Here is a 23,384-nt window from a genome sequence, read left to right on the forward strand (position 1 = left end):
TGTATGCAAGGAGTATAAATCCTTCCGTTCCCCACCATCCAGTCCGAGCTGAAGAAGCTTCTTGGATGAGAACCAAAACATCTTCAAAGAAAAACAAGAAAGTCTAGTTGCCTCGTGAAAAAGCATCTTTGGGACTATATCATTTCAGACAATTGGCTGTCCAGTCTCTTCTGAAAAACCTCCAGGTATGAAGCACCTACGACAGTGGCGGCGAACCTGTGGCACACGTGCCAGAGGCGGCACTCGGAGCCCTCTCTGTGGGCACACGCACCGTTGCCCTCCCCCTGCCTCCCCCTCCTCACCAGCAGCCCCCCTGGAGAAGAGTCGTCCCCGGGCGCGGCCTGCACAGAGCAGCACAGCCAAGGATATAGCCGGGCAGCAGGGACAAGACTCCGTCCTCGCGCCCCATAGCGTGCAGATGATGGAGCAGGGTGTGGGCGGAGGGTGTGGCTGCCATGGCACTGCAGAGCTGCCTGGGTGATCTGCGGTGGGCCATGGAGGTGGTGCGTAGCCCTGTGGGCGGGCAGGGGCGGAGCAGGCAGGGTGGGAAGGGAGCGGGGACGTGGGCGGTTTTTGGGCACTCGGTCTCTAAAAGGTTTGCCATCACTGACCTACAACGTCTGGTGGCAAGCTGTTCCACTGGTTAATTGTTCTCACTGTTAGAAAGTTTCTCCTTAATTCCAGGTTGCTTCTCTTTTTGATCAGTTTCCAACCATTGTTCCTTGTCCTGCCCTCTGGTGCTTTTGTGAATAATTTGACCCCCCTCCGTCTTGTGGCAGCCCCTCAGATACTGGAACACTGCTCTCATGTCTCCCCTATTTCTTCTTTTCTTTAGACTGGCCATACCCAATTCCTTCAACCGTTCTTCATGTTTTTTTTTTTCTTCAGGCCTTTAATCATCCTAGCTGCTCTTCTTTGCACTTCAGTGCTTCCCACACGGAAGTAGTAGTAACAGTAGCAAATCTTGGCAGTGATTAAGTGAATTATGTGGTCATTTAAGTTAATCCATCTTCCCCAATTGATTTCAGTGGAAGCCAGCTGGGAAGATCACAAATGGCTATCTCTTGCCGACAGGACACTGCATCCGTTGTCAGTACGTGTCGGGTGCTCAAATTTTGATCACGTGACCGTGGGGATGTTATGGTGGTCGTAAGTGCAGGACTACCCATAAATGAAATGGATCAGAATGATTCTGTGAGCTGAAATTGAAAATTTGAATTGGATGCCAGTTGATTTATTTACATACAGGTAATCCTGCGACCACAATTGAGACCAAAATTTCTGTTCCTCAGTGAAGCAGATGTTCAATGAGTTTTCCCTCATTTTATGATCTTCTTGCCACAGAATCACTGCAGATGTTAAGTTAGTAACACGGTTGTTAAGTGAATCCGGCTTCCCCATTGACTTTGCTTGTCAGAAGGTCGCAAGAGGTGATCACGTGACCCCGGGACACTGCCACCATCATAAATGTGAGCCTGTTGCTAAGCCTCTGAATTTTCATCATGTGACCATGGGGATGCTGCAATGGTCGTAAGTGTGAAAAATGGTCATACGGTGCTTTTTTCAGTGCCATTGTAACTTCGAACAGCCACTAAACCAGTTGTAAATTGAGGACTAACCTGTAAGCCAGATTGATGAAACACATTTCTAGCACATTAACCTAATTATCTTGATTAATGTGGCTGTCCACAAAAATTACATTTTGATATATCCTTTTTCCAGATTTGTTACCTTTCTGCGTTCCCACCATATAAGGGTATTTCTTCTTAAAATGTTGGGTTTTTTTTAAAAAAAGAAATCTTCAAATATCGGAGTTTCTCCAGATTTGTGGATTATTCCCCCCCCCCCATTTAGATAATACTATTTTGAGTAAGGAAGAAATACTACCAAATGTAGGAGGCTCTCTTATTTGGGCCTTAACATGATTCCTCAGAAATCTTGACTTCAGCCTGAGGGGTTGCTTGGATATTTGTTTGTTTCTTTATTCAATTTATGTAGTCATTCCCTCGACAGGCGACTCGAAGCGATGTATGCAATTAAAAAACAAAAGCTGCAGAAAATGAAATCTATACTATAATGAAACATACTGCGCCAGAGGCAGTTCAGAGAGCCAAAGGCCATAACTCACAACCAGCTGCCGCTGAATTCTCATTTTAATACCAGAGAAGTATTAGATATATGGGTAATTAGCTCCCTTTGGTTCACTTCCTTTCCATGTCTGATGTAAATTAAATCGGGTTCTGTTTTCCTCTTGGCTCCCTTTGTTTCTTCATCCTTGATGGATCTCCTTGGGGGGGGGGGGAGAATGCAGCTCTAGACATCCTTCTCTGAGGAAAAGGGTACCTCTTGGCACCCCAAAAGTTTTACAGGTAGTCCTCGACTTACGACCACAACTGAGCCCAAATTTTCAGTTTCTAAGTGGGTCATTTGTTAAGTGAATTTTGCCCCACTGTATGACCTTTCTTGCCACAGCTGTAAAGTGAATCACTGCAGTTTAAGTAACACAGTTGTAAAGGGAATCTGGCTTCCCCATTGAATTTGATTGTCAGAGGGTCGCAAAAGGGAATCGCATGATCCCGGGACACTGCAAGCGTCATAAATACATTCCAGTGACCAAGAGTCTGAATTTTGATCACGTGACCGCAGGGATGCTGCAACAGTCATAAGTGTGAAAAACTGTCGTAAGTCACTTTTTTCAGTGCTGTTGTAACTTCAAATGGCCACTAAATGAATGATTGTAACTCGAGGACTATCTGTATATTCACAATTTTGATGGAGCTGTTCTCAGAAATGCAGCGGCTATTTTCATGCACCTTGTTCCCATCTGGTTTTCCAGGACCTGGAGGCTGATTAGGAACTTTATATTTAGAATAGAATAGAATAGAATAGAATAGAATAGAATAGAATAGAATAGAATAGAATAGAATAGAATAGAATAGAATAGAGAATAGAATAATAGAATAGAATAGAATAGAGAATAGAATAGAATAGAATAGAATAGAATAGAATAGAATAGAATAGAATAGAATAGAATAGAGCTGGAAGGGAACTTGGAGGTCTTCTAGTCCAGCCCTCTGCTCAAGCAAGAGAACCTATACCATCTCAGACAGGTGATTGTCCAGTCTCTTCTTAAAAATATCCAGTGATGGAGCGCCCACGATTTCTGGTGGCAAGCTGTTCCACTGGTTGATTGTCCTCATTGTCAGGAAGTTTCTCCTTAATTCTGGGTTGCTTCTCTCCTTGATCAGTTCCTAGCCATTGTTTTTCGTCCTTCCCTCTGGTGCTTTAGTGAATAATTTGATCCCCCTTTGCCTCGTGGCAGCCCTTCAGATACTGGAACACTGCTATCCTGTCTCCCCTATTTCTAGCCAAACCCAAGGCCTGCAGCCACTCTTTGTTTTGGTCTCCAGGGCTTTGATCATCTTAGTTGCTCTTCTTTGAATTTTTTCCAGACTCTCAACATCTTTTTTGTGAAACGGTGACCAAAATTGGCTGCAGTATTCGAGGTGTGGTCTCACTAGGGCAGGGGTAGGCAACCTCGGCTCTTTTATGGCTCATGGACTTCAACTCCCAGAATTCCCGAGTCAGCTGTGCACAGCTGACTCGGGAATTCTGGGAGTTGAAGTCCATGAGCCATAAAAGAGCCGAGGTTGCCTACCCCTGCACTAGGGCTTTATAAAGCGGTACTAATACTTCGCGTGATCTTGATTCTTATGCCTCTTGTTTATACAACCCAGGATTGTATTAGCTTTTGTGGTGGTCTCACCACTCTGGACCAGTTACAGTTAGTCCTCGACATATAACCATTCGTTTAGTGACCGTTGGAAGTCACAACAGCACTGAAAATAGTGACTGATGACCGTTTTTCCCACTTACGACCATCGCAGCCTCCCCGTAGTCACATGATCAAAATTCGGACGCTTGGCAACTGACTCATATTTAGGACGGTTGCGGTGTCCCCAGGGTCACGTGATCCCCTTTTGCGACGTTCTGACAAGCAAAGGTAAAGAATGGGGAAGCTAGATTCATGTAACAACCAGGCTACTAACTTAAGAAGTGCAGTGATTCGCTTAACGGTGGCAAGAAAGGTTATAAAATGGAGCTAAACCTCACTTTACAAATGTCTCGCTTAGCAACGTAAATTTTGGGCTCAGTGGTGGTCATAAGTCGAGGACTATCTGTACATCTCTGGCAGAGCTGGTAAAGGATGTTTCAGTTCAGATTTGCAAAAGGGAATTTATTTGGTGGATGTGAAGCAAAGGGAGCGTCCAAAAGCTTTTTGCTTTATGCAGCTGAGCTGTAGGAAGAACTCAAGAAGGTGAGTTGTTGTTGTTGTTGTTAATTGCGAAGTCGTGTCCGACCCATTGCGACCCCATGGACAATGTTCCTCCAGGTCTTCCTGTCCTCTATCATCTTCTGGAGTCCATTTAAGTTCACACCTACTGCTTCAGTGACTCCATCCAGCCATCTCATTCTCTGTCGTCCCCTTCTTCTATTGCCCTCAATCTTTCCCAGCATTAGGCCCTTCTCCAGTGAGTCCTTCCTTCTCATTAGGTGGCCAAAGTATTTGAGTTTCAACTTCAGGATCTGGCCTTCTAAAGAGCAGTCGGGGTTGATCTCTTCTAGGACTGACCGGTTTGAACGCCTTGCAGTCCAAGGGACTCGCAGGAGTCTTCTCTAGCACCATAGTTCAAAGGCCTCAATTCTTTGGCGCTCAGCCTTTCTTATGGTCCAACATTCACAGCCATACATTGCAACTGGGAAAACCATGGCCTGGACTATACGCACTTTTGTTGGCAGGGTGACGTCTCTGCTTTTTAGTATGCTGTCTAGATTTGCCATAGCTTTCCTCCCCTGGAGCAAGCGTCTTTTAATTTCTTGGCTGCAGTCCCCATCTGAGGTGATCTTGGAGCCCAGAAAAATAAAATCTGTCACTACCTCCATTTCTTCCCCATCTATTTGCCAGGAGTTGAGAGGGCCGGATGCCATGATTTTGGTTTTCTTAATGTTGAGTTTCAAGCCAACTTTTGCACTCTCCTTCTTCACCCGCATCAAGAGGCTCTTTAGTTCCTCTTCACTTTCTGCCATTAGAGTGGTATCATCTGCATATCTTAGGTTGTTGATATTTCTCCCGGCAATCTTAATTCCAACTTTTGATTCATCTAGCCCTGCCTTTCTCATGATGTGCTCTGCATATAAGTTAAATAGGCAGGGCGACAGTATACAGCCTTGCCGGACTCCTTTTCCAATTTTGAACCAATCAGTGGTTCCGTGTCCAGTTCTCACTGTTGCTTCTTGACCCGCATATAGGTTTCTCAAGAGACAAATAAGATGGTCTGGTACTCCCATCTCTTTAAGAACTTGCCACAATTTGTTGTGATCCACACAATCAAAGGCTTTAGCATAGTCAATGAAGCAGAAGTAGATGTTTTTCTGGAACTCCCTAGCTTTCTCCATGATCCAGCGTATGTTGGCAATTTGATCTCTAGTTCCTCTGCCTCTTCGAAATCCTGCCTGTACTTCTGGTAGTTCTCGATCCACATACTGCTGGAGTCTAGCTTGTAGGATTTTAAGCATAACTTTACTAGCATGTGAAATGAGTGCAATGGTGCGATAGTTTGAACATTCTTTGGCATTGCCTTTCTTTGGAATTGGAATGTAAACTGACCTTTTCCAATCCTGTGGCCACTGTTGAGTTTTCCAAATTTGCTGGCAAATTGAGTGTAGCACTTTTACTGCATCGTCTTTTAAGATTTTGAATAGCTCAGCTGGAATACTGTCACCTCCACTAGCTTTGTTGTTGCTCAGATTTTCTAAAGCCCATTTCACTTCATATTCTAGGATGTCTGGTTCGAGGTCAGTGACAATCTCATTGTGGTTATCTGGGATGTTAAGCTCATTCTTGTATAGTTCTTCTGTGTAGTTTTACCATCTCTTCTTAATCTCTTCTGCCTCTGTTAGGTCCCTGCCATTTTGGTCCTTTATCATGCCCATCTTTGCATGAAACTTTCCCTTCATATCTCCAATTTTCTTGAAGAGATCTCTGGTCCTCCCTATTCTATTGTTTTCTTCTATTTCTTTGCACTGTTCATTTAAGAAGGCATTCTTATCTCTTCTAGCTATTCTCTGGAATTCTGCATTCAATATCTTTCTCTTTCTCCTTTGCCTTTTGCTTCCCTTCTTTCCTCAGCTATTTGCAAAGCTTCCTCAGACAGCCATTTTGCTTTCTTGCATTTCTTTTTCTTTAGGATGGTTTTAGTTGCTACCTCTTGTACAATGTTGCGAACTTCCATCCATAGTTCTTCAGGCACTCTGTCTATCAGATCTAATTCCTTAAATCTATTTGTCACCTATACTGTATATTCATCAGGAATATGATTTAGTTCATACCTGAGTGGCCTAGTGCTTTTCCCTACTTTTTTCAATTTAAGCCTAAATTTTGCAATGAGAAGCTCATGATCTGAGCTACAGTCAGCTCCTGGTCTTGTTTTTACTGTCTGTATAGAGCAGTGGTTTTCAACCTTTCTAATGCCGCGACCCCATAATACAGTTCCCCATGTTGTGGTGACCCCCAACCACTTATACATCACCGGGTGCCAGGGGCGTGGCCAAAGAAAAGGGGGGGAAAATGGCGGACAGCCTTGTTTGGCGACACCTGTGAAATGGTCGTTCGACCCCAAATAGGGTCCCGACCCACAGGTTGAGAACCACTGGTATAGAGCTTCTCCATCTTTGGCTGCAGAGCACATAGTCAATCTGATTTCTATGTTGACCGTCTGGTGATGTCCATGTGTAGAGCCGTCTCTTGGGTTGTTGGAAAAGAGTGTTTGTTATGACCATCGTATTCTCTTGACAAAATTCTATTAGCCTGTGCCCTGCTTCATTTTGTACTCCAAGGCCAAACTTTCCTGTTATTCCGGTTATCTTTTGGCTTCCTACCTTAGCATTCCAATCCCCCATGATGATAAGGACATCATTTTTTGGTGTTAATTCTATAAGGTGCTGTATGGCTTCATAGAACCGGTCAATTTCATCCTCTTCAGCACCAGTGGTTGGGGCATAGATTTGGACTACTGTGATATTGAATGGTTTGCCTTGGATTCGAATTGAGATCATTCTGTCATTTGGGGGATTGTATCCCAGTATTGCTTTTCCTATTCTTTTATTGACTATGAAGGCTCCTCCATTTCTTCTGAGGGATTCTTGCCCACAGTAGTATACCTGATGGTCATCTGAGTTAAATTCACCCATTCCTGTCCATTTTAGTTCGCTGATTCCTAAGATGTCGATGTTCAGTCTTGTCATCTCTTTTTTGACTACGTCTACCTTGCCTTGATTCATGGCAAGAAGGTGAGAGGCCTCCCTTATTAGGAGGCAGGTACAATGTGTCTCTTCTTTTCTCCTGTCTTTCTCCTTTCTTCCCTATCCCCTTAGATGTCTCCTTCTTTTCCTGTTTCTCTTTATTTTCTTCCTTCACCAACCCTCCTTTCCCTTCTCCTCCTCCTCCTTGCCTTCCTTCTCCATCCCTTCTTCCTCTTTCCTTCTCTTTTTCTGTCCCTTCTCTTTCTCTTCTTTATCCATTTTTTCCCCTTCCTCTTTTCTTTCTTCGTCTGCTCTCCTTGTCTTCCTTCTACTCCCCTTCCCCTTCTTTCTCTCTGTTCCTTCTCCTTCCCTTCTTCCTTCTCTTTCCCTTTTCTCTTTTCTTTCTCCTCTATTCTTTCTCTTCTTCCTTCTCCATTCGTTCCCCTTTTCTTCTCTCTCCATCTCTTCTCCTTTTCTTCCTTCTCTATTCCTTTCCCTTGTTGTTCCTTCTGGAACTCTTATCCTTCCTTTTTCCCTTTCCCCTTTCCTTCCCTTCTCCATTCTTTCCCCTTCCTCTTCCAGTTTCCTCCTCCTCCTCCCCCTCCTCCTCCTCCTCCCCCCCCCCCCCAATGAGGCTTGCAGATCCAAGAGAACATTAATTTTCTCTCTGGGTTTGCAAATAACAGGTACCATTTTGCTACTGACATCGAAGTGTTAAGTGTTTATGTTGCTGTTAATTTAGCCAGGCTGTTAAGGAGAAATTGTCAACATTAAGTCATTTATTAATAACCTTTCCTGCTGGGAGGTAAGATTCCCCATAGGTTGCCAAGGGAGCCCAGAGAATTCCTAGCAGAGTTCTCTTTTCCATGCACCGTGTCCCAAGTAAGCAGGCCAAAGGTGTATCGATCAGCAAGACCCATTTTCATTTGGGATCATATGATTTGGCAGCACAGGAGGATCAAGGAGATTCAGATGAAGTTTCTTAATGTTGCAAAGCTCTCTGATTGTCCTTGGGCTCCCTTACCCTATGTCTACATGTCCTACAGCACAGGGTGGTTGTGAAGTGGAAAGGAAATCAGCTGAAAGAATCATGTATTCTGCTGTGGGATCCCTTGAGAGGGAACAGTGTTTCCTGCCAGGTGTTTTCCAGTGTTATAAAGGAAGCAAGAAGGTGGTGCTTCTCAGCATCTGGGATTAAAAGGTATACTTTAACTGAAGCTGGAAGTTCCATTGATTTTGCAAGATACGGAAAGTATTTACGATTGATTGGATTAGCCCAGGGCCCCAGTGGCTCTGCCAGTTTGTAGAAAAAGGGTAGAAAAACAATTATATTGACTCTCATTGGTTGTAACAATTGAAATGTTGAGTTGCAATGCCCCAGGTGAGGCTTTTTTCTATGGCAACTTTACGACCTGTGGACTTCAACTCCCAGTCTCCCACTTTATAGCCTAGTGCAGTGATGGTGAACCTTTTAGAGCAGTGGTTCTCAACCTGTGGGTCGAACGACAATTTCACGGGGGTCGCCAAACAACGCAGTCCGCCATTTTTTCCCCCTTTTCCTTAGCTGTGCTACTCCTTTTTATTCTATTCCTTTTGAAAGCCAATAGAATAGACTCTCTTGAATAGAGTCTAATTCTATTGGCTTTCAAAAGCCAATAGGAATTGTCCAGGCTGTCTCTGCCCTCCTGAGCCCGCCAAAAGTCCCATTCTGCAAACAGTGCTGCACTAGTTGAGTAGTCCTCAACTTACGACCGGTTGAGTAGTCCTCGACTTACGACCGGTTGGGGGTCGCGGCATTAAAAAGGTTGAGAACCACTGTTTTAGAGACCGAGTGCCCAAACTGCAACCCAAAACCCACTTATTTATCGCCGGGTGCCAGGTGGGTGTGGCTGTGGTGGTCATGGCAGACTGAGTGGGTGTGGCCAAGGTGGGCATGGTCACCTCAATGTTGCTCATGGGGAGGGACACCTATGGGGGCTAGGCAGGGTTGGGGGAGATCCAGGGGGTCTCTGGCAGGTGGGGTGATGGGCAGGAGGCTCGTCCTGCGGGGTGAGGCGAGGCAGGGCGGGGGTGCCATTATCGCAGGGCAAGGCAAGGCAGGGGCCGGGGTGGCTGCTGCCTGACACCATCGGCCCTTGCACACAGAGGCCAGCGAGCGCATGGGGGCTGACTGTCTGTCAGCAGCCACAGCCTGCTGGCCCTTTGACCAATACACTCTGGGGCTCCGCAGCCTGCCACCAGCAGTTCAGAGAAGTGCCCACAGAGAGGGTTCTGAGTGCCGCCTCTGGCATGTGTGCTGTAGGTTCGCCACCACTGGCCTAGTGCCCAAAGGTGCTGTTTGAAAAGGCAACTGGACATTATTTTTCCTCGTAGATGTTTCGCGTCTCATCCAAGAAGCTTCTTCAGTTCTGAAAGGTCTTCAAGGACAAACAAAGTCCAGTTGTCTTTTCAAAAAGCACTTTTGGGACAAACATGGCCTGGATGACTGAGAATCTCCATAGACTTTCCATCCTGGTTTCCTAACCAAATGGTCTAGTGCAGGGGTAGGCAACCTTGGCTCTTTTATGCCTCGTGGACTTCAACTCCCAGAATTCCTGAGCCAGCTATACTGGCTCAGGAATTCTGGGAGTTGAAGTCCACGAAGCATAAAAGAGCCAAGGTTGCCTACCCCTGGTCTAGCGCAGGGTCTGCAACCTTGACAGCTTTAAGACTTGTGGACTTCAGCTCCCAGAATTCCACAGCCAGCTATGCTGGCTGTGGAATTCTGGGAGCTGAAATCCACAAGTCTTAAAGCTGCCAAGGTTGCAGACCCCTGGTCTAGTGTCTATGGAGCTTTTCAGTTATCCAGGTCATGATTGTCCCAAAAGTGCTTTTTCAAAAGACACATGAACTTTCTTGCTGTTTTTTTCTTTGAAAAGGTTTCACTTCTCACTCAAGAAGCCTCTTCAGTTCTAACTGGGCATTCCCCACCGGTCAGTTAGAACCGAAGAAGCTTCTTGGATGAGAAGCGAAATGTTTTCAAAGGAAAAAAAAACAAGAAAATCCAGTTGTCTTTTGGGGGAAAAAAAGCAGTTTTTGGACAAACGGTCTAGTGCAGTGATGGCGAACCTATGGCACGCGTGCCAGAGGCGGCACTTAGAGCCCTCTCTGTGGGCCCACCTGCGGCCGCCACCGCCAGCTCACGCAGGTCCATTAGGCCGCCGCTGATGCCCGGAGTGGCAGCCCCACCCAGCAGAAAGGAGGCAAAACAGCTGGCTAGCAAGCTCAAGTAGAGGTGGTAGAGCACCCCCCCCCATGCGATCGCTGGCCTCTGTGTGCGGGGCGGATGGTGTCAGGCAGCAGCCACCCCTGCCTTGCCTTGCCCCGCAGCAATGGCACCCCCACCCTACCCCCTGCCTCACCCCGCAGGACGAGCCTCCAGCCCACCGCCCCACCTACCAGAGACCCCCTGGATCTCCCCCAATCCTGTTCAGCCCCCACAGGCATCCCCCCCACGAGCAACATCAAGGTGGCCGTGCCTACTCCGGCCATGCCCATCCAGTCTGCCGTGACCACCCCAGCCACGCCCACCCAGTGGGCCATACCCCCCGAGGGCACCACAATGCTGATGCACCCCTGGCACTTTGTGGTAAATAAGTGGGTTTTGGATTGCGGTTTGGGCACTCAGTCTCTAAAAGGTTCGCCATCACTGGTCTAGTGGTTTCTTTATAGCTTCATAAAATTATTTACAAATGCCTTTAGGGTTGACGGTGAATTCTAAAAGGCAGAACTTATCTGTCCCTTTAAGATCTTCATGGTCAGCCTGGATTCTTAGAATAAAAGGCATGAATGAATTTATGGGAACCTTGGCGATGTGGGATAAGAATGATGGATTAAAAATGCAAACAGTGATTCATGGCTTCCTGGCAAAAGGAAAACAGGATGGCTGGGAAAGAAGGAAAAGTGTAGCCCAGGGGTCTTCAAACCTGGCCCTTTTATGACTTGTGGACTTCAACTCCCAGACATGCTGGCTGAGGAATTCTGGGAGTTGAAGTCCACAAGTCATAAAAGGGCCACGTTTGAAGACCCCTGGTGCAGCCAAACATTGCACAATAATTTTGGCCTTCAACTGCTCTTCAAGAATGCCCTGAGATACTTGTGTTGCCTCACACAAAACTCCATCTTGGGTTTATACAGGTAGTCCTCAACTTTCAGCAACTCATATAGTGACCGTTCTAAAAAAAGTGCTTTATGACCATTTATCGATTTACAACCGTTGCAGCATCCCTGTGGTCACATGATCAAAATTCAGACACTCCTATTTACGACGGTCGCCCTGTCCCGGGGTCACATGATCCCCTTTTGTGACCTTCTGACAAGCAAAGTCAATGGGGGAAGCCAGATTCACTTAACAACTGTGTGACTAACTTAACAACTGCAGTGATTCACTTAACCACTGTGGCAAGAAAGGTGGTAAAACGGGGCAAAACTCACGTAATAGCTGCCTCGCTTAGCAACAGAAATTTTGGCCTCCATTGCGGTCGTACGTCAAGGACTATCTGTAGTCGAAAAAGCAATCTCTGTTAAAAGCACGACAAGCGATGGGTGTATCAGTGATATGGATGGATCAAAGGTGCCATTTACAGCATACGAGGAAGGTGCAGTGTAAATAATTGTGGTTGTTCTGCTAAGAGTTTGATGCAGAGGGAAGGCCTGATGGGAGGATGAGCGAGGATCCATCCTGCTAATTCTTTTGCAGAGAACCAGGAGGATATAAACAAGAATCCTGAAGGATTAAAGGGGGGTTCATCCTTGTACTTGGAAATTGTAGGGTGTAAGTACAGCTGAAGAAGAGATTTAGGTAGTCCAGGGGTAGGCAACCTTGGCTCTTTTATGACTCGTGGACTTCAACTCCCAGAATTCCTGAGCCGGCATGGCTCAGCATGGCAACCTCTCCCTTTCTCCTCAGCATGGCTGGCTCAGGAATTCTGGGAATTGAAGTCCACGAGTCATAAAAGAGCCAAGGTTGCCTACCCCTGAGGTAGTCCTTGACTTACGAACACAACTGAGGCCAAAATTTTAGCAAGACAGTTGTTAAGAGAGTTTTGCCTCATTCTGCATCCTTTCTTGCCATAGTCGTTAAGTGAACCACTGCAATTGTTAAGCTAGTAACATGATTGTTAAGTGAACCTGGCTTCCCCATTGATTTTGCTTATCAGAAGGTCACAAAAAGGGGATCACGTAACCTGGGGAGACTGCAACTGTCATAAATACATGCCAGTTGTCAAGCGTCTGAATTTTGATCATGTGATTGTGGGGATGCTACCACAGTCATGTGAAAAAGATTATAAATCACGTTTTTCAGGGCTGTTTTAACTTTGAATGGTCACTAAATGAATGGTTGTAAGTTGAGGACTGCCTGTACTCTGGTTTTGCACTACAGCCTATTCTGTGATCTATTAGTGGGAAAAAAAAGATTTGGATTTCAGTAGAGTTGTCAAAATCAACTCTGCTTGGGTCATCTGTAGCAAAATGCTGGTGGGTTCTAGAGGTCATTTAGTCCAACCCCTCCTTAGCCCAAGACTTTTGCAACCATCCCATGTCTAAGGGATGGTCCTCTATCTTCTGCTTAAATCCCTTTTCTGAATCTGTCTGCTCTACCATCAAAGAATTCCTTTCACCTTAATTTATGACTGTTTGTTTAGTGGCCGCTCAAAGTTATGACAACCGATCCTTGCACTTATTTACTTACTTATTTACTTACTTTATCTTAGGTGGGTTTTTTTTCTTTTTCATTTTGCAATTTGTGTATAACTTGCAGTCATTCATACCATTCTTCCTGCGAAACACCAACTGCCTTGGACTTTGATACGTCCGTTTTACGATCCTTCCTCTTCATTGCATCACATTGTCAATCATTCATTGTAGATCCTTTGGCCAGCCCAGTGACATGGCATTATCTGTTAAACAACACATGTACATTTGAGTGTTCTGCCAACACACCTCTGCTATCACTTATAAACAATCAAATGCCACAATCCCAAATCCTTTGTCTCCACCCACACTGAAAACATGTTCAATGGGAGTAACACAAAAATCATCGGCCACGCAAAATCATGAAGCCTGCCCCCCCCAAGCAGTTCCATCAACAGACACACTGACCCACAACCAGCCTACGAAGCCCTCAGAGTCCAAATCAACAGCACAGTCAACCAGAGACGGCACCGACACTCAACCATCCCACACAAGCTCCCCCCACCAGCAGTTCACCTCCCAATGACTCTCACCTGATGTAATCTCCCCATCACAAGACTCATCACAAGCCTTACATTGATGACTTGCACCTGTCCCATCACAAGACCCATCATAAGATCCTCACCTGACATACCCAGGAGACAGTAAACGTTCGGCATGAAAGCCAACTGAGGGATTTTGGGCCAATCACCAGGAGATGGAGAGTTCTAGTTTCACCTTAGGCATGAAAACTAACTGGCTGACTTTGGGCCAATCACCAGGAGATGGTGAATTCTAGTCCTGCCTTAGCCATGAAAGCCAGCTGGGGGATTTTGGGCCAATCACCAGGAGATGGAGAGTTCTAGTTTCACCTTAGGCATGAAAACTGACTGGCTGACTTTGGGCCAATCACCAGGAGATGGTGAATTCTAGTCCTGCCTTAGCCATGAAAGCCAGCTGGGGGATTTTGGGCCAATCACCAGGAGATGGAGAGTGCTAGTCTTACCTTAGGCATGAAAGCCAGCTGGGTGATTTTGAGCTGATTCCTCCTTCTCAGCCCAATCCACCTCACAGGGTGTGGTGGAGGTAATGGAGGAGGAAGGTGTGTTGGATATGTTCACCACCTTATTTGTAAAACTAATAAAAGCAGGCTAAAAAATAAATTTAAAAATATTAAAAAACTCAACTTAGAACTAAGGAGTAATTTTCTGACAGTTAGAACAATTAAACAATGGAACGACGAAGTTGTGGGTGCTCCAAGACTGAAGATTTTAAAGAAAAGATTGAACAACCATTTGTCTTTAGTGGTATAGGGTGTCTTGCTTGAACAGAGGGTTGGACTAGAACAGTGTTTCTCAACCTTGCCAATTTTAAGGCATGTGGACTTCAACTCCCAGAATTCCACAGGCAGCAATGCTGGCTGTGGAATTCTGGGAGTTGAAGTCCACATGCCTTAAAATTGTCAAGGTTGAGAAACACTGGACTAGAAGATCTCTAAAGTCTCTTCCAACTCCTCTGTTATTCTATCATTGAAGCAAGGATAGCAATTGTGTTGGTTCCTTAAGGGTATAGGTATATACATATGTTGTATATAGCATGTTTATATGTGTGTTATGGATGTGTACACCAGGGGTCTTCAAACTTGGCCCTTTTATGACTCGTGGACTTCAACTCCCAGAATTCCTGAGCCAGCATGGCTCAGCATGGAAATCTCTCAATTTCTCCTCAGCATGGCTGGCTCAGGAATTCTGGGAGTTGAAGTCCACAAGTCATAAAAGCGCCACGTTTGAAGACCCCTGATGTACACTTTTGAGAGCAAGCAACACAATTTCATTTTTAATGTGTGCCAATGTGCTCACAGTAAAAAATGACAATAAAGGTTATCTCATCTTATCTTTTTATGTTTTTGTAGTTAGGTAAGAACTTGTGGCCTTGAATTTATGCTAATTTGGGGGTTGAGTCGTCTAAAGTGGGTGGCGTAGATTTAATCCTGATGCACACATATTCCCATACAGATCCAATTCTGGCTTCATAATAGCTATCCCAACAGATATCCCCGTAACCACAGCTTCACCTGCGCTCCACTTTGGAATATATACTGTATGTTTTTCATGGAACATGAAAGTGTACCTAAAATAGCAATAAATTCCAGTTGTCCCCTCTCAGTCTCTGTCGTTCCTCTTCCCCTTTCAGAAGTTGGCAGCCGAGTGCGAGAGTGCTGGTTATCCGGGCGTCCTCATCCCGTATAAGTGTGACCTCTCGGTGGAAGAGGAGATTCTCTCCATGTTCTCTGCCATCAAGACTCTCCACCAAGGCGTTGATGTCTGCATCAACAATGCTGGCTTGGCGCGGCCTGAACCACTCCTGTCTGGCAAGACCGAGGGCTGGAGAACCATGATAGATGTGAGTAGGGGGGGAAGGAATCACCAAGGGACCTTCTCAACCCACCTGCCGAGGGTCAATTTGCTGCCAAAATGTTCAGCAGGCCAAGAAACGTATGTTCCTCAGCATTGGCTGGTGTGCTCCTTGGCATCTTCTACAGTCGAATTTGTACTTTGCAAGGCTCTGTAATTCTGAATCTCACAGCTCACCCAAGTGATGTAGAAAGCGCCAACACAATTGAGTTATTTCCTGCTCCTGTTCTACCTCAGCCTCCAGCTCTTTCTCTTTCTCTTTCATATGATTTTCCTCTTCTTTCTGTTTTCTCTTCCTCCTCACTCTTCTGTCCCTTCTTCTTCTGTTCCACCTCAACCACCACCTCTCCTCTTCTTCCGTATCATTTCTTCCTTCTCTTCGTCCTCATTCTTCTCCTTCTGCTCTACCCCAACCACCGCTTCTCTTTTTCCATATAATTTTCATCTTCTTTCTCGTTGTTTTTCTTCTCCTTCATCTCCACCTTATGCTTCTCTTCCATCTCAACCTCAACCTCCTTTTTATGCCTCCTCCACCACTACCGCCACCACCACCACCTCAACATCCTTTTTGTTCTCCTCCTCCTCCTCCTCCTCCTCCTCCTCCTCCTCCTCCTCCTCCTCCTCCTCCTCCTCCTCCTCCTCCTCCTCCTCCTCCTCCTCCTCGCAAACCCTACTCCCTTCCAACATGATGATGTTACCTAGCTGGTTAATGCAATATCTACAAGAAAACAGGCAAACTCAGAGAGCACCAAGGACCCCACAGTTGTTGTCGTTGTCGTCGTCGTCGTCCTCCTCTCTGCAAACCCCACTCCCTTCCAACATGATGATGTTACCTAGTTGGGTAATGCGACGTCTGCAAGAAAACAGGCAAGCTGAGAGCATCAAGGACCCATAGTTCTCCTCCTTCCCCCTTTTCTCCCCCCCTCTCCTCCTCCTCCTCCTCCTCCTCCTCCTCCCCCTCCATCCCCACCAGCTCAAGTCAAGCTCAACCTTTTTTTTGTGCTCTCTCTTTCTCCTTCTTCCTGGAAGGAAGCCATAGTAAAGTATGGTCTGTTTATTTGAGGCTTAGTGTATTGTTCAAATTATTTACCTCGGGGTCACTGACCTGTTCCGGTGTCTACTCATGTAAGCAATGGCATAAGCATTCAACTGCCCCCCCCTCCCCCCATCATCAGGTGGAATGACATTTTGATCTTGTTTCAAAATCAGGCATGATTTTTGCATCTTTTATTTTTTGCACCAAGATCTTTTGAGTATCCAGAGGGGAACATCAGAATCTTGTAAGATTAGTCCTCCTCACACATTTTTGCTCATTTATTTAAGCGCCGTATTTATTGCTATCAAATAAAATCTAACCTTTTATTACAGTCATTAACCAGCAGAAAGCAAACACAATCATGGACCTAGGATGAAAAGAAAAGTGATGAAATCAATGCAAGCAGATAAACATTTTAATTAAAAGAAAATTTGATGGGACGATATATTTGGGAGATCTCATAGAGCAGTGGTTCTCAACCTTTTTAATGCCGCGACCCCCCAACCGGTCGTAAGTCGAGGACTACTCAACCGGTCGTAAGTCGAGGACTACTCAACGGGTGCAGCCCCGTTTGCAGAATGGAACTCTTGGCGGGCTCAGCAGGGCAGAGACAGCCTGGACAATTCCTATTGGCTTTTGAAAGCCAATAGAATTAGACTCTATTCAAGAGAGTCTGTTCTATTGGCTTTCAGAAGCCAATAGAATAAAAGGGAGTAGCACAGCTAAGGAAAAGGGGGAAAAAAATGGTGGACTGCATTGTTTGGCGACCCCCGTGAAATGGTCGTTCGACCCCAAATGGGGTCCCAACCCACAGGTTGAGAACCACTGTCATAGAGGCCATTGGGGGTTGTTGCAGGCAGCATGAATAGTTAGCTACAGTGCTGGTAATCGCTAATTTACTTAAACTCAAAGCTTCTGATTGATTTGGATTACTCTCTTCCTTGTTCTTCCAGGTCAATATCCTGGCAGTTAGCATCTGTACACGGGAGGCTTACCAGTCCATGAAAGAAAGAAACATTGATGACGGCCACATAATTAACATTAACAGGTGGGAAAGTTGCACAAATGAAAATGTATTCCTTATATTTGTTTTGATAACAATAAATTGTTTGGATAAATAACTTAGGAGGCTAGCATGCCTAACACTCTTCCCTCCTATTTTCCCCACAACAACCGTACAAGGTAGGTTGGACTGAGAGAGAGGACTGGCCCAAAGTTACCCAGCTGGCTTTCATGCCTAAGGTGGGACTAGAACTCGCCGTTCTCCTGGTGATTGGCCCAACATCACCCATCTGGCTTTCATGGCTAAGGCGGGACTAGAACTCATCATCTTCTGTGATTGGCCCAAAATCACCCAGCTGGCTTTCATGCCTAAAGCGGGATTAGAGCTTGCAGTCTCCGGGTGATTGGCCCAAATCACCCAGCCAGCTTTCATCGCTAAGGCGGGACTAGAATTCATCATCTTCTGGTGATTGGCCCACCCAGCAGGCTTTCATGCCTAAGGCGGAACTAGAACTCCCCGTCTCCTGGTTTCTAAGGAACTTTCCCCCACAGCATCCTGTATATGTGCTGGACTATACTTTCCACCATCCTCAGCCAGCCTTTCCAACACACCTCTAAAGTTTGCTAAATTAAACATCCCAAATTCTGCATATTATCTTTTTGATGTTTCTTAATTTAATTGCAATACATCTTTATGATGTGTGTATATATATATATATATATATATATATATATATATATATATATATATATATATATATATATATTTTCTGAGGTTTTCGCGGGTGTTTGTATGTAGGTCTTTGGTTGTTCGGTTTTCTCCCGCGTAAAATTGGAAGTGTCTTGGCGACGTTTCGACGAAGTCCCATTCGTCATCTTCAGGCTGGTGTTTTCAGCTTCGTGCTTCGAGCAGCAATGTGTGGTCTTAGCTGTTTCTTCCTTTTAACTGCCAGTGGGGGTATGAACTGATTGGGTGGGAGCTTGGCTGTGTTCTGATTGGGTGGAGGTGTGTTCTGATTGGTTAGGGGCGTGGCTGTGCTCTGATTGGCTGGGGGGTTGGCTGTGCTCTGATTGGCTGGGGGGTTGGCTGTGCTCTGATTGGCTGGGGGAGTGTTCTGTTTGGTTGTGCTCAGGTTAGTCTGAGTTGCAGAGGGGTTTAAGATTTTGGGCTGCCTTGCTATTTTTTGGCTTCGCGTTTGTGGTCGTGCCTCATTTTCATGGAGGGTGTCAGTTTGCTTCATGTATGGATTGGAGGGCTTTAAAGTGGCTAATGATGCAGCTCTGGTCTGGCTTCTGGTTTGTGATCATCGGTGTGGCTTTGGGTTTGCTTTTTGCGTGGATGTGTGGTGGTGACATCCTGTGTGGTTTTTGTGAGTGTGGGTCTGGTATCATTTTTTGTGTTAGGGAGTCGTTTGTCAATAAGGGCGGGTTTCCAAATGGCTGGTAGGCGGGAGGTATCATCTCGCTTGTTCATGCTGTGTGGGCGTTTTTCTATCTCGATGGCTTCTCTGATTATTCTGTTATTAAAATGTTCACTTTTGGCAATGGTTCTGGTATTTTTAAAGTCAATTTCATGTCCTGTGGCTTTAAGGTGTTGGACCAGGGAAGATGTTGGTTCCTCTTTTTTGACTGAGTTCTTATGTTCTTCAATGCGTGCACTTATTCTTCTGTTGGTTTGTCCGATGTTTGTGGTGGGACAAGTGGTGCATGGGATTTCGTATACTCCTTGATTTTCTAATTCAATTTTATCTTTGGGGTTTCTAAGGATGGTGGATATTTTTCTGTTTGTGCAGAATGCTGTTTTGATGTTGTGTTTATGGAGGATCTTACTGATTCTGTCTGTGGTGCCTTTTATGTATGGGAGGAGGGCTTTGCCGTTTTCTTGTTCTTCGTCTTGGATTTTAGTGGGGGTTTCTTTTTGGATTAGGTTTGTAATCTTATTTCTTTGGAATCCATTGGATGTTAGTACATTGGTGAGAGTGTGTAGTTCGGTTTTTAGGTGTTGTTCGTCAGCTAAGCGTTTTGTTCTGGAGATGAGTGTCTTGGCTACAGAGTTGATCTGTGCTGGGTGGTGGTGTGAGAGAGCGTGCAGATAGCGGTTTGTGTGTGTTTTCTTCTGGTAGATGGTGTGTCCTAGGGAGCCATTGGATTTCTTGTAGACTAAGACATCCAGGAAGGGAAGTTGGTTGTTAGCTTCTGTTTCCATGGTGAACTGTATTTTGGGGTGTAGGCTGTTGAGGTGTGTGAGGAAGTTGTCCAGTTTTTCTTTCCCATGTGGCCAGATTATGAAGGTGTCGTCTACGTATCTGAGCCAGAGTTTGGGTTTGTGATCCGATTTTTCTAGAGCTTGGGTTTCAAAGTGTTCCATGTAGAGGTTTGCAATGACAGGTGAGAGGGGTGATCCCATGGGTGCTCCTTCTGTTTGTTTGTATTTTTGTCCATTATAGATGAAGTATGTGTTGGATAGGCAGTGGTTGGTCAGATCTAAGATGTGTTTGGGGGGGTTATATTTGTTTTGGATAGCTGTCAAGGCTTCTTTGATAGGCACTTGGGTGAAGAGGGATATGACATCGAAGCTCACGAGTAGGTCGCTGGGCTGTAAGTTTTGTTTCTTTATGATCTCTATAAACTGGAATGAGTTTTTTACGTGTGAGGTGATGGATTCTGCATAGGGCTGTAGTTGTTTGGCGAGAAATTTGGCTAGGTTTTGTAGAGGTGAGCCTATGGAGCTGACTATAGGTCTGAGTGGGGTTCCTTCCTTGTGTATCTTGGGGAGACCATAGAGTTTGGGGCATCTGGATGATTTCTCTCTGGGAATGATTTTTTGCTGGATCTCTTCGCTAATGGGGGAGGCTTTTATTTTGGATCTGGTGGTTTTTTCCAGGTAGGTGGTGGGATCTGTATTTAGGGGTTTGTATGTGGAGTCTTGGAGTAGGACTACCAAACCAAATTAACCAACCTACTCCAAGACTCCATTGCCAAAAGTGAACATTTTAATAACAGAATAATCAGAGAAGCCGATGATGAGGCACGACCACAAACCAGAAGCCAGACCAGAGCTGCATCATTAGCCACTTTAAAGCCCTCCAATCCATACATGAAGCAAACTGACACCCTCCATGAAAATGAGGCACGACCACAAACGCGAAGCCAAAAAATAGCAAGGCAGCCCAAAATCTTAAACCCCTCTGCAACTCAGATTAACCTGAGCACAACCAAATGGAACACTCCCCCAGCCAATCAGAGCACAGCCAACCCCCCAGCCAATCAGAGTACAGCCACGCCCCTAACCAATCAGAACACACCTCCACCCAATCAGAACACAGCCAAGCTCCCACCCAATCAGTTCATACCCCCACTGGCAGTTAAAAGGAAGAAACAGCTAAGACCACACATTGCTGCTCAAAGCACGAAGCTGAAAACACCAGCCTGAAGATGACGAATGGGACTTTGTCGAAACATCGCCAAGACACTTCCAATTTTACGCGGGAGAAAACCCGAACAACCAAAGATATATATATATATATATATATATATATATATATATATATATATATATATTGTTTATTATATTTTTTTGCTCGTTTTTAATTTTGTGAGCCATACAGATTCACTGACGTGAGATGGGCAGCTTTATAACTTAAATGAGTGAGTGAGTGAATGAATGAACAAATGAATAAATGAATATGGAAAACAGAATGTTCACAGTTGGCTTATCATATCCGTCTCAAACTGTGGTGGTATATATACTCACCCTTTTCTTCTGGGGTGGGCAAACTGTGGAAAACAAGCATCAGCTACATTTTCCAGCATTCCTCACTATCAGCCACTCTGAATGAGGCTGCGGCTGTTGTGAGTCAATGTATATGTATGTGTAGATATGTATGTATGTTTGTAGGTCTTTGGTTATTTGGGTTTTCTCCCACATAAAATTGGAAGTGTCTTGGCGACGTTTCGACGAAGTCCCATTCCAATCCATACATGAAGCAAACTGACAGCCACCATGAAGATGAGGCACGACCATGAACGCGAAGCCAAACAACAGCAACGCAGCTTACCCATCCAATCAGAGCATAGCCAAACCCCTAACCAATCAGAACACACCTCCACCCAATCAGAACACAGCCAAGCTCACACCCAATCAGTTCATACCCCCACTGGCAGTTAAAAGGAAGAAACAGCTACGATCACACATTGCTCCTAGAAGCACGAAGCCAAAAACATCAGCCTGAAGATGACGAATGGGACTTCGTCGAAACGTCGCCAAGACACTTCCAATTTTACGCGGGAGAAAACCCAAATAACCAAAGACCTACATACAAACACCCGCGAAAACCTCAGAAAACAAGTATGTATGTTTCTGTATATACATACAGCATGTGAGTATATATATTTCACTTAACAATTGTGGCAAAACAGATCGTAAAACGGGACACAACTCACTTAACTGCCTTGCTTAGCAACAGAAATTGTGGGTTCAATTGTGGTCATAAGTTGAGGACTACCTATACTGAATATTTTCCTCCTCTTTTGCCTTTCATTCCTTTTTCCCTGCGTTGTGCCCAGTATGAGTGGTCACAGAGTCATCCCGGAGTCGATTGTACACTTCTACAGCGCCACAAAGTATGCTGTGACGGCTTTAACCGAAGGGCTTCGGCAGGAACTAAGGGAAGCAAAGACTCACATACGAGCCACTGTGAGTAACTCTGATTGGCCTGTTTTGCTTGTCTGAAGCCCTGGGTTCAATTCCCTCCATCTCTGCCAAGCTTTGTGAGTCAGAAAAGACATCTCTTTTCCAAAAATGACCAGATGTGATATTTTCAGAAGACCACATTGATGGGCTTTCGTGAGGTCAGTCCTCTTTGTGCGCATAGAGCATTATTGGCAAATTTCCAGTCAGGCTGTGCCCAGAGGCAAACAGTCTACAACAGTGTTTCTCAACCTTGGCAACTTTAGGATGGGTGGACTTCAAATCCCAGAATTCCCCAGCCAGTCTGCTTTAAGATGGGTGGACTTCAACTCCCAGAATTCCCCAGCCAGCCTGCTTTAAGATGGATGGACTTCCACTCCCAGAATTCCCCAGCCAGCAAGGGAATTGAAGTTCACACATTTTAAAAGCATGCTGGCTGGGGAATTCTGGGAGTTGAAGTCCACCTATGTGGGGGAATTTGCACGCGCAGCAAACTGCCATGCTTCCCCCCCCCCCACAAACCTCATAACCTTTTGATACCCTTTGTCCCAATGAAGCAGCCAAAAGGTCATCCCCTTTTGACTTAATATCTCACCTACCTAAATAAATAATATGCTTAAGTTACTTCCTATCTCTTCCTGTTTTTGTTAGTTCTTTCTCCTTTTGATCTATCTGTATTTGTTTTTACCTGGTCTCTGAACAGATAATATGTTACTAGAAAATAGTTGCTTATACGAAGGAATTTTCCAATGAAGAAACTTTATGTCAGCACCTAAAGGTTAAACTTATGAATGTAAAATGTCAGCATTTAATGTAAAAGCCTATGTATGTAAAAAGTATATAAAAACCAATAAACACACAGAGACTCTCAAGCTGTCTCAAGCTGTGACAAGCAGTTCTGCAGCAGCTTCAAATCTCTGCTCAAGACATGTCTGAGTCTTTTCCTTAGCGTCTTACACACCTATCTTAAAATTGTCAAGGTTGAGAAACACTGGTTTACAACTTTGATCCCTCCCAGTCAGTGCAGCCCCACTATTTTATTTATAAATCTATTTATTTCATTTATTTATACATGGTTCCATGAATATTTGGAGGTCAACCCCAAAGTGGGCTGGAGATTGTAGCCTTGGCCAGCTGATCAATGTGGATCTTTCAGGATTGATTAAGATGTATTTGTTTTTAACATCTGATTGGATTTACTTAGATGTCTATGGAGATTCTCAGTCAT

At 45.1% G+C, this 23,384-nt stretch overlaps 1 protein-coding gene across 1 annotated transcript in view; it reads left to right on the top strand.

The window, feature by feature from the left end:
* The window catches only part of DHRS11 (dehydrogenase/reductase 11), a 43,511-nt gene that overhangs the window by 9,756 nt on the left and 10,371 nt on the right, over window positions 1-23,384 (top strand). The window contains exons 2-4 of the mRNA XM_039350033.1: window positions 15,208-15,417; window positions 17,418-17,512; window positions 22,033-22,162. Coding sequence (XP_039205967.1) covers window positions 15,208-15,417; window positions 17,418-17,512; window positions 22,033-22,162 — 435 coding nt within the window. The remainder of the gene's footprint in view (window positions 1-15,207; window positions 15,418-17,417; window positions 17,513-22,032; window positions 22,163-23,384) is intronic.

Source organism: Crotalus tigris, unplaced genomic scaffold (genome assembly GCF_016545835.1).
Source record: "Crotalus tigris isolate CLP2741 ecotype Arizona unplaced genomic scaffold, ASM1654583v1 scf7180000018306.2785112, whole genome shotgun sequence".
Taxonomy (NCBI): domain Eukaryota; kingdom Metazoa; phylum Chordata; class Lepidosauria; order Squamata; family Viperidae; genus Crotalus; species Crotalus tigris.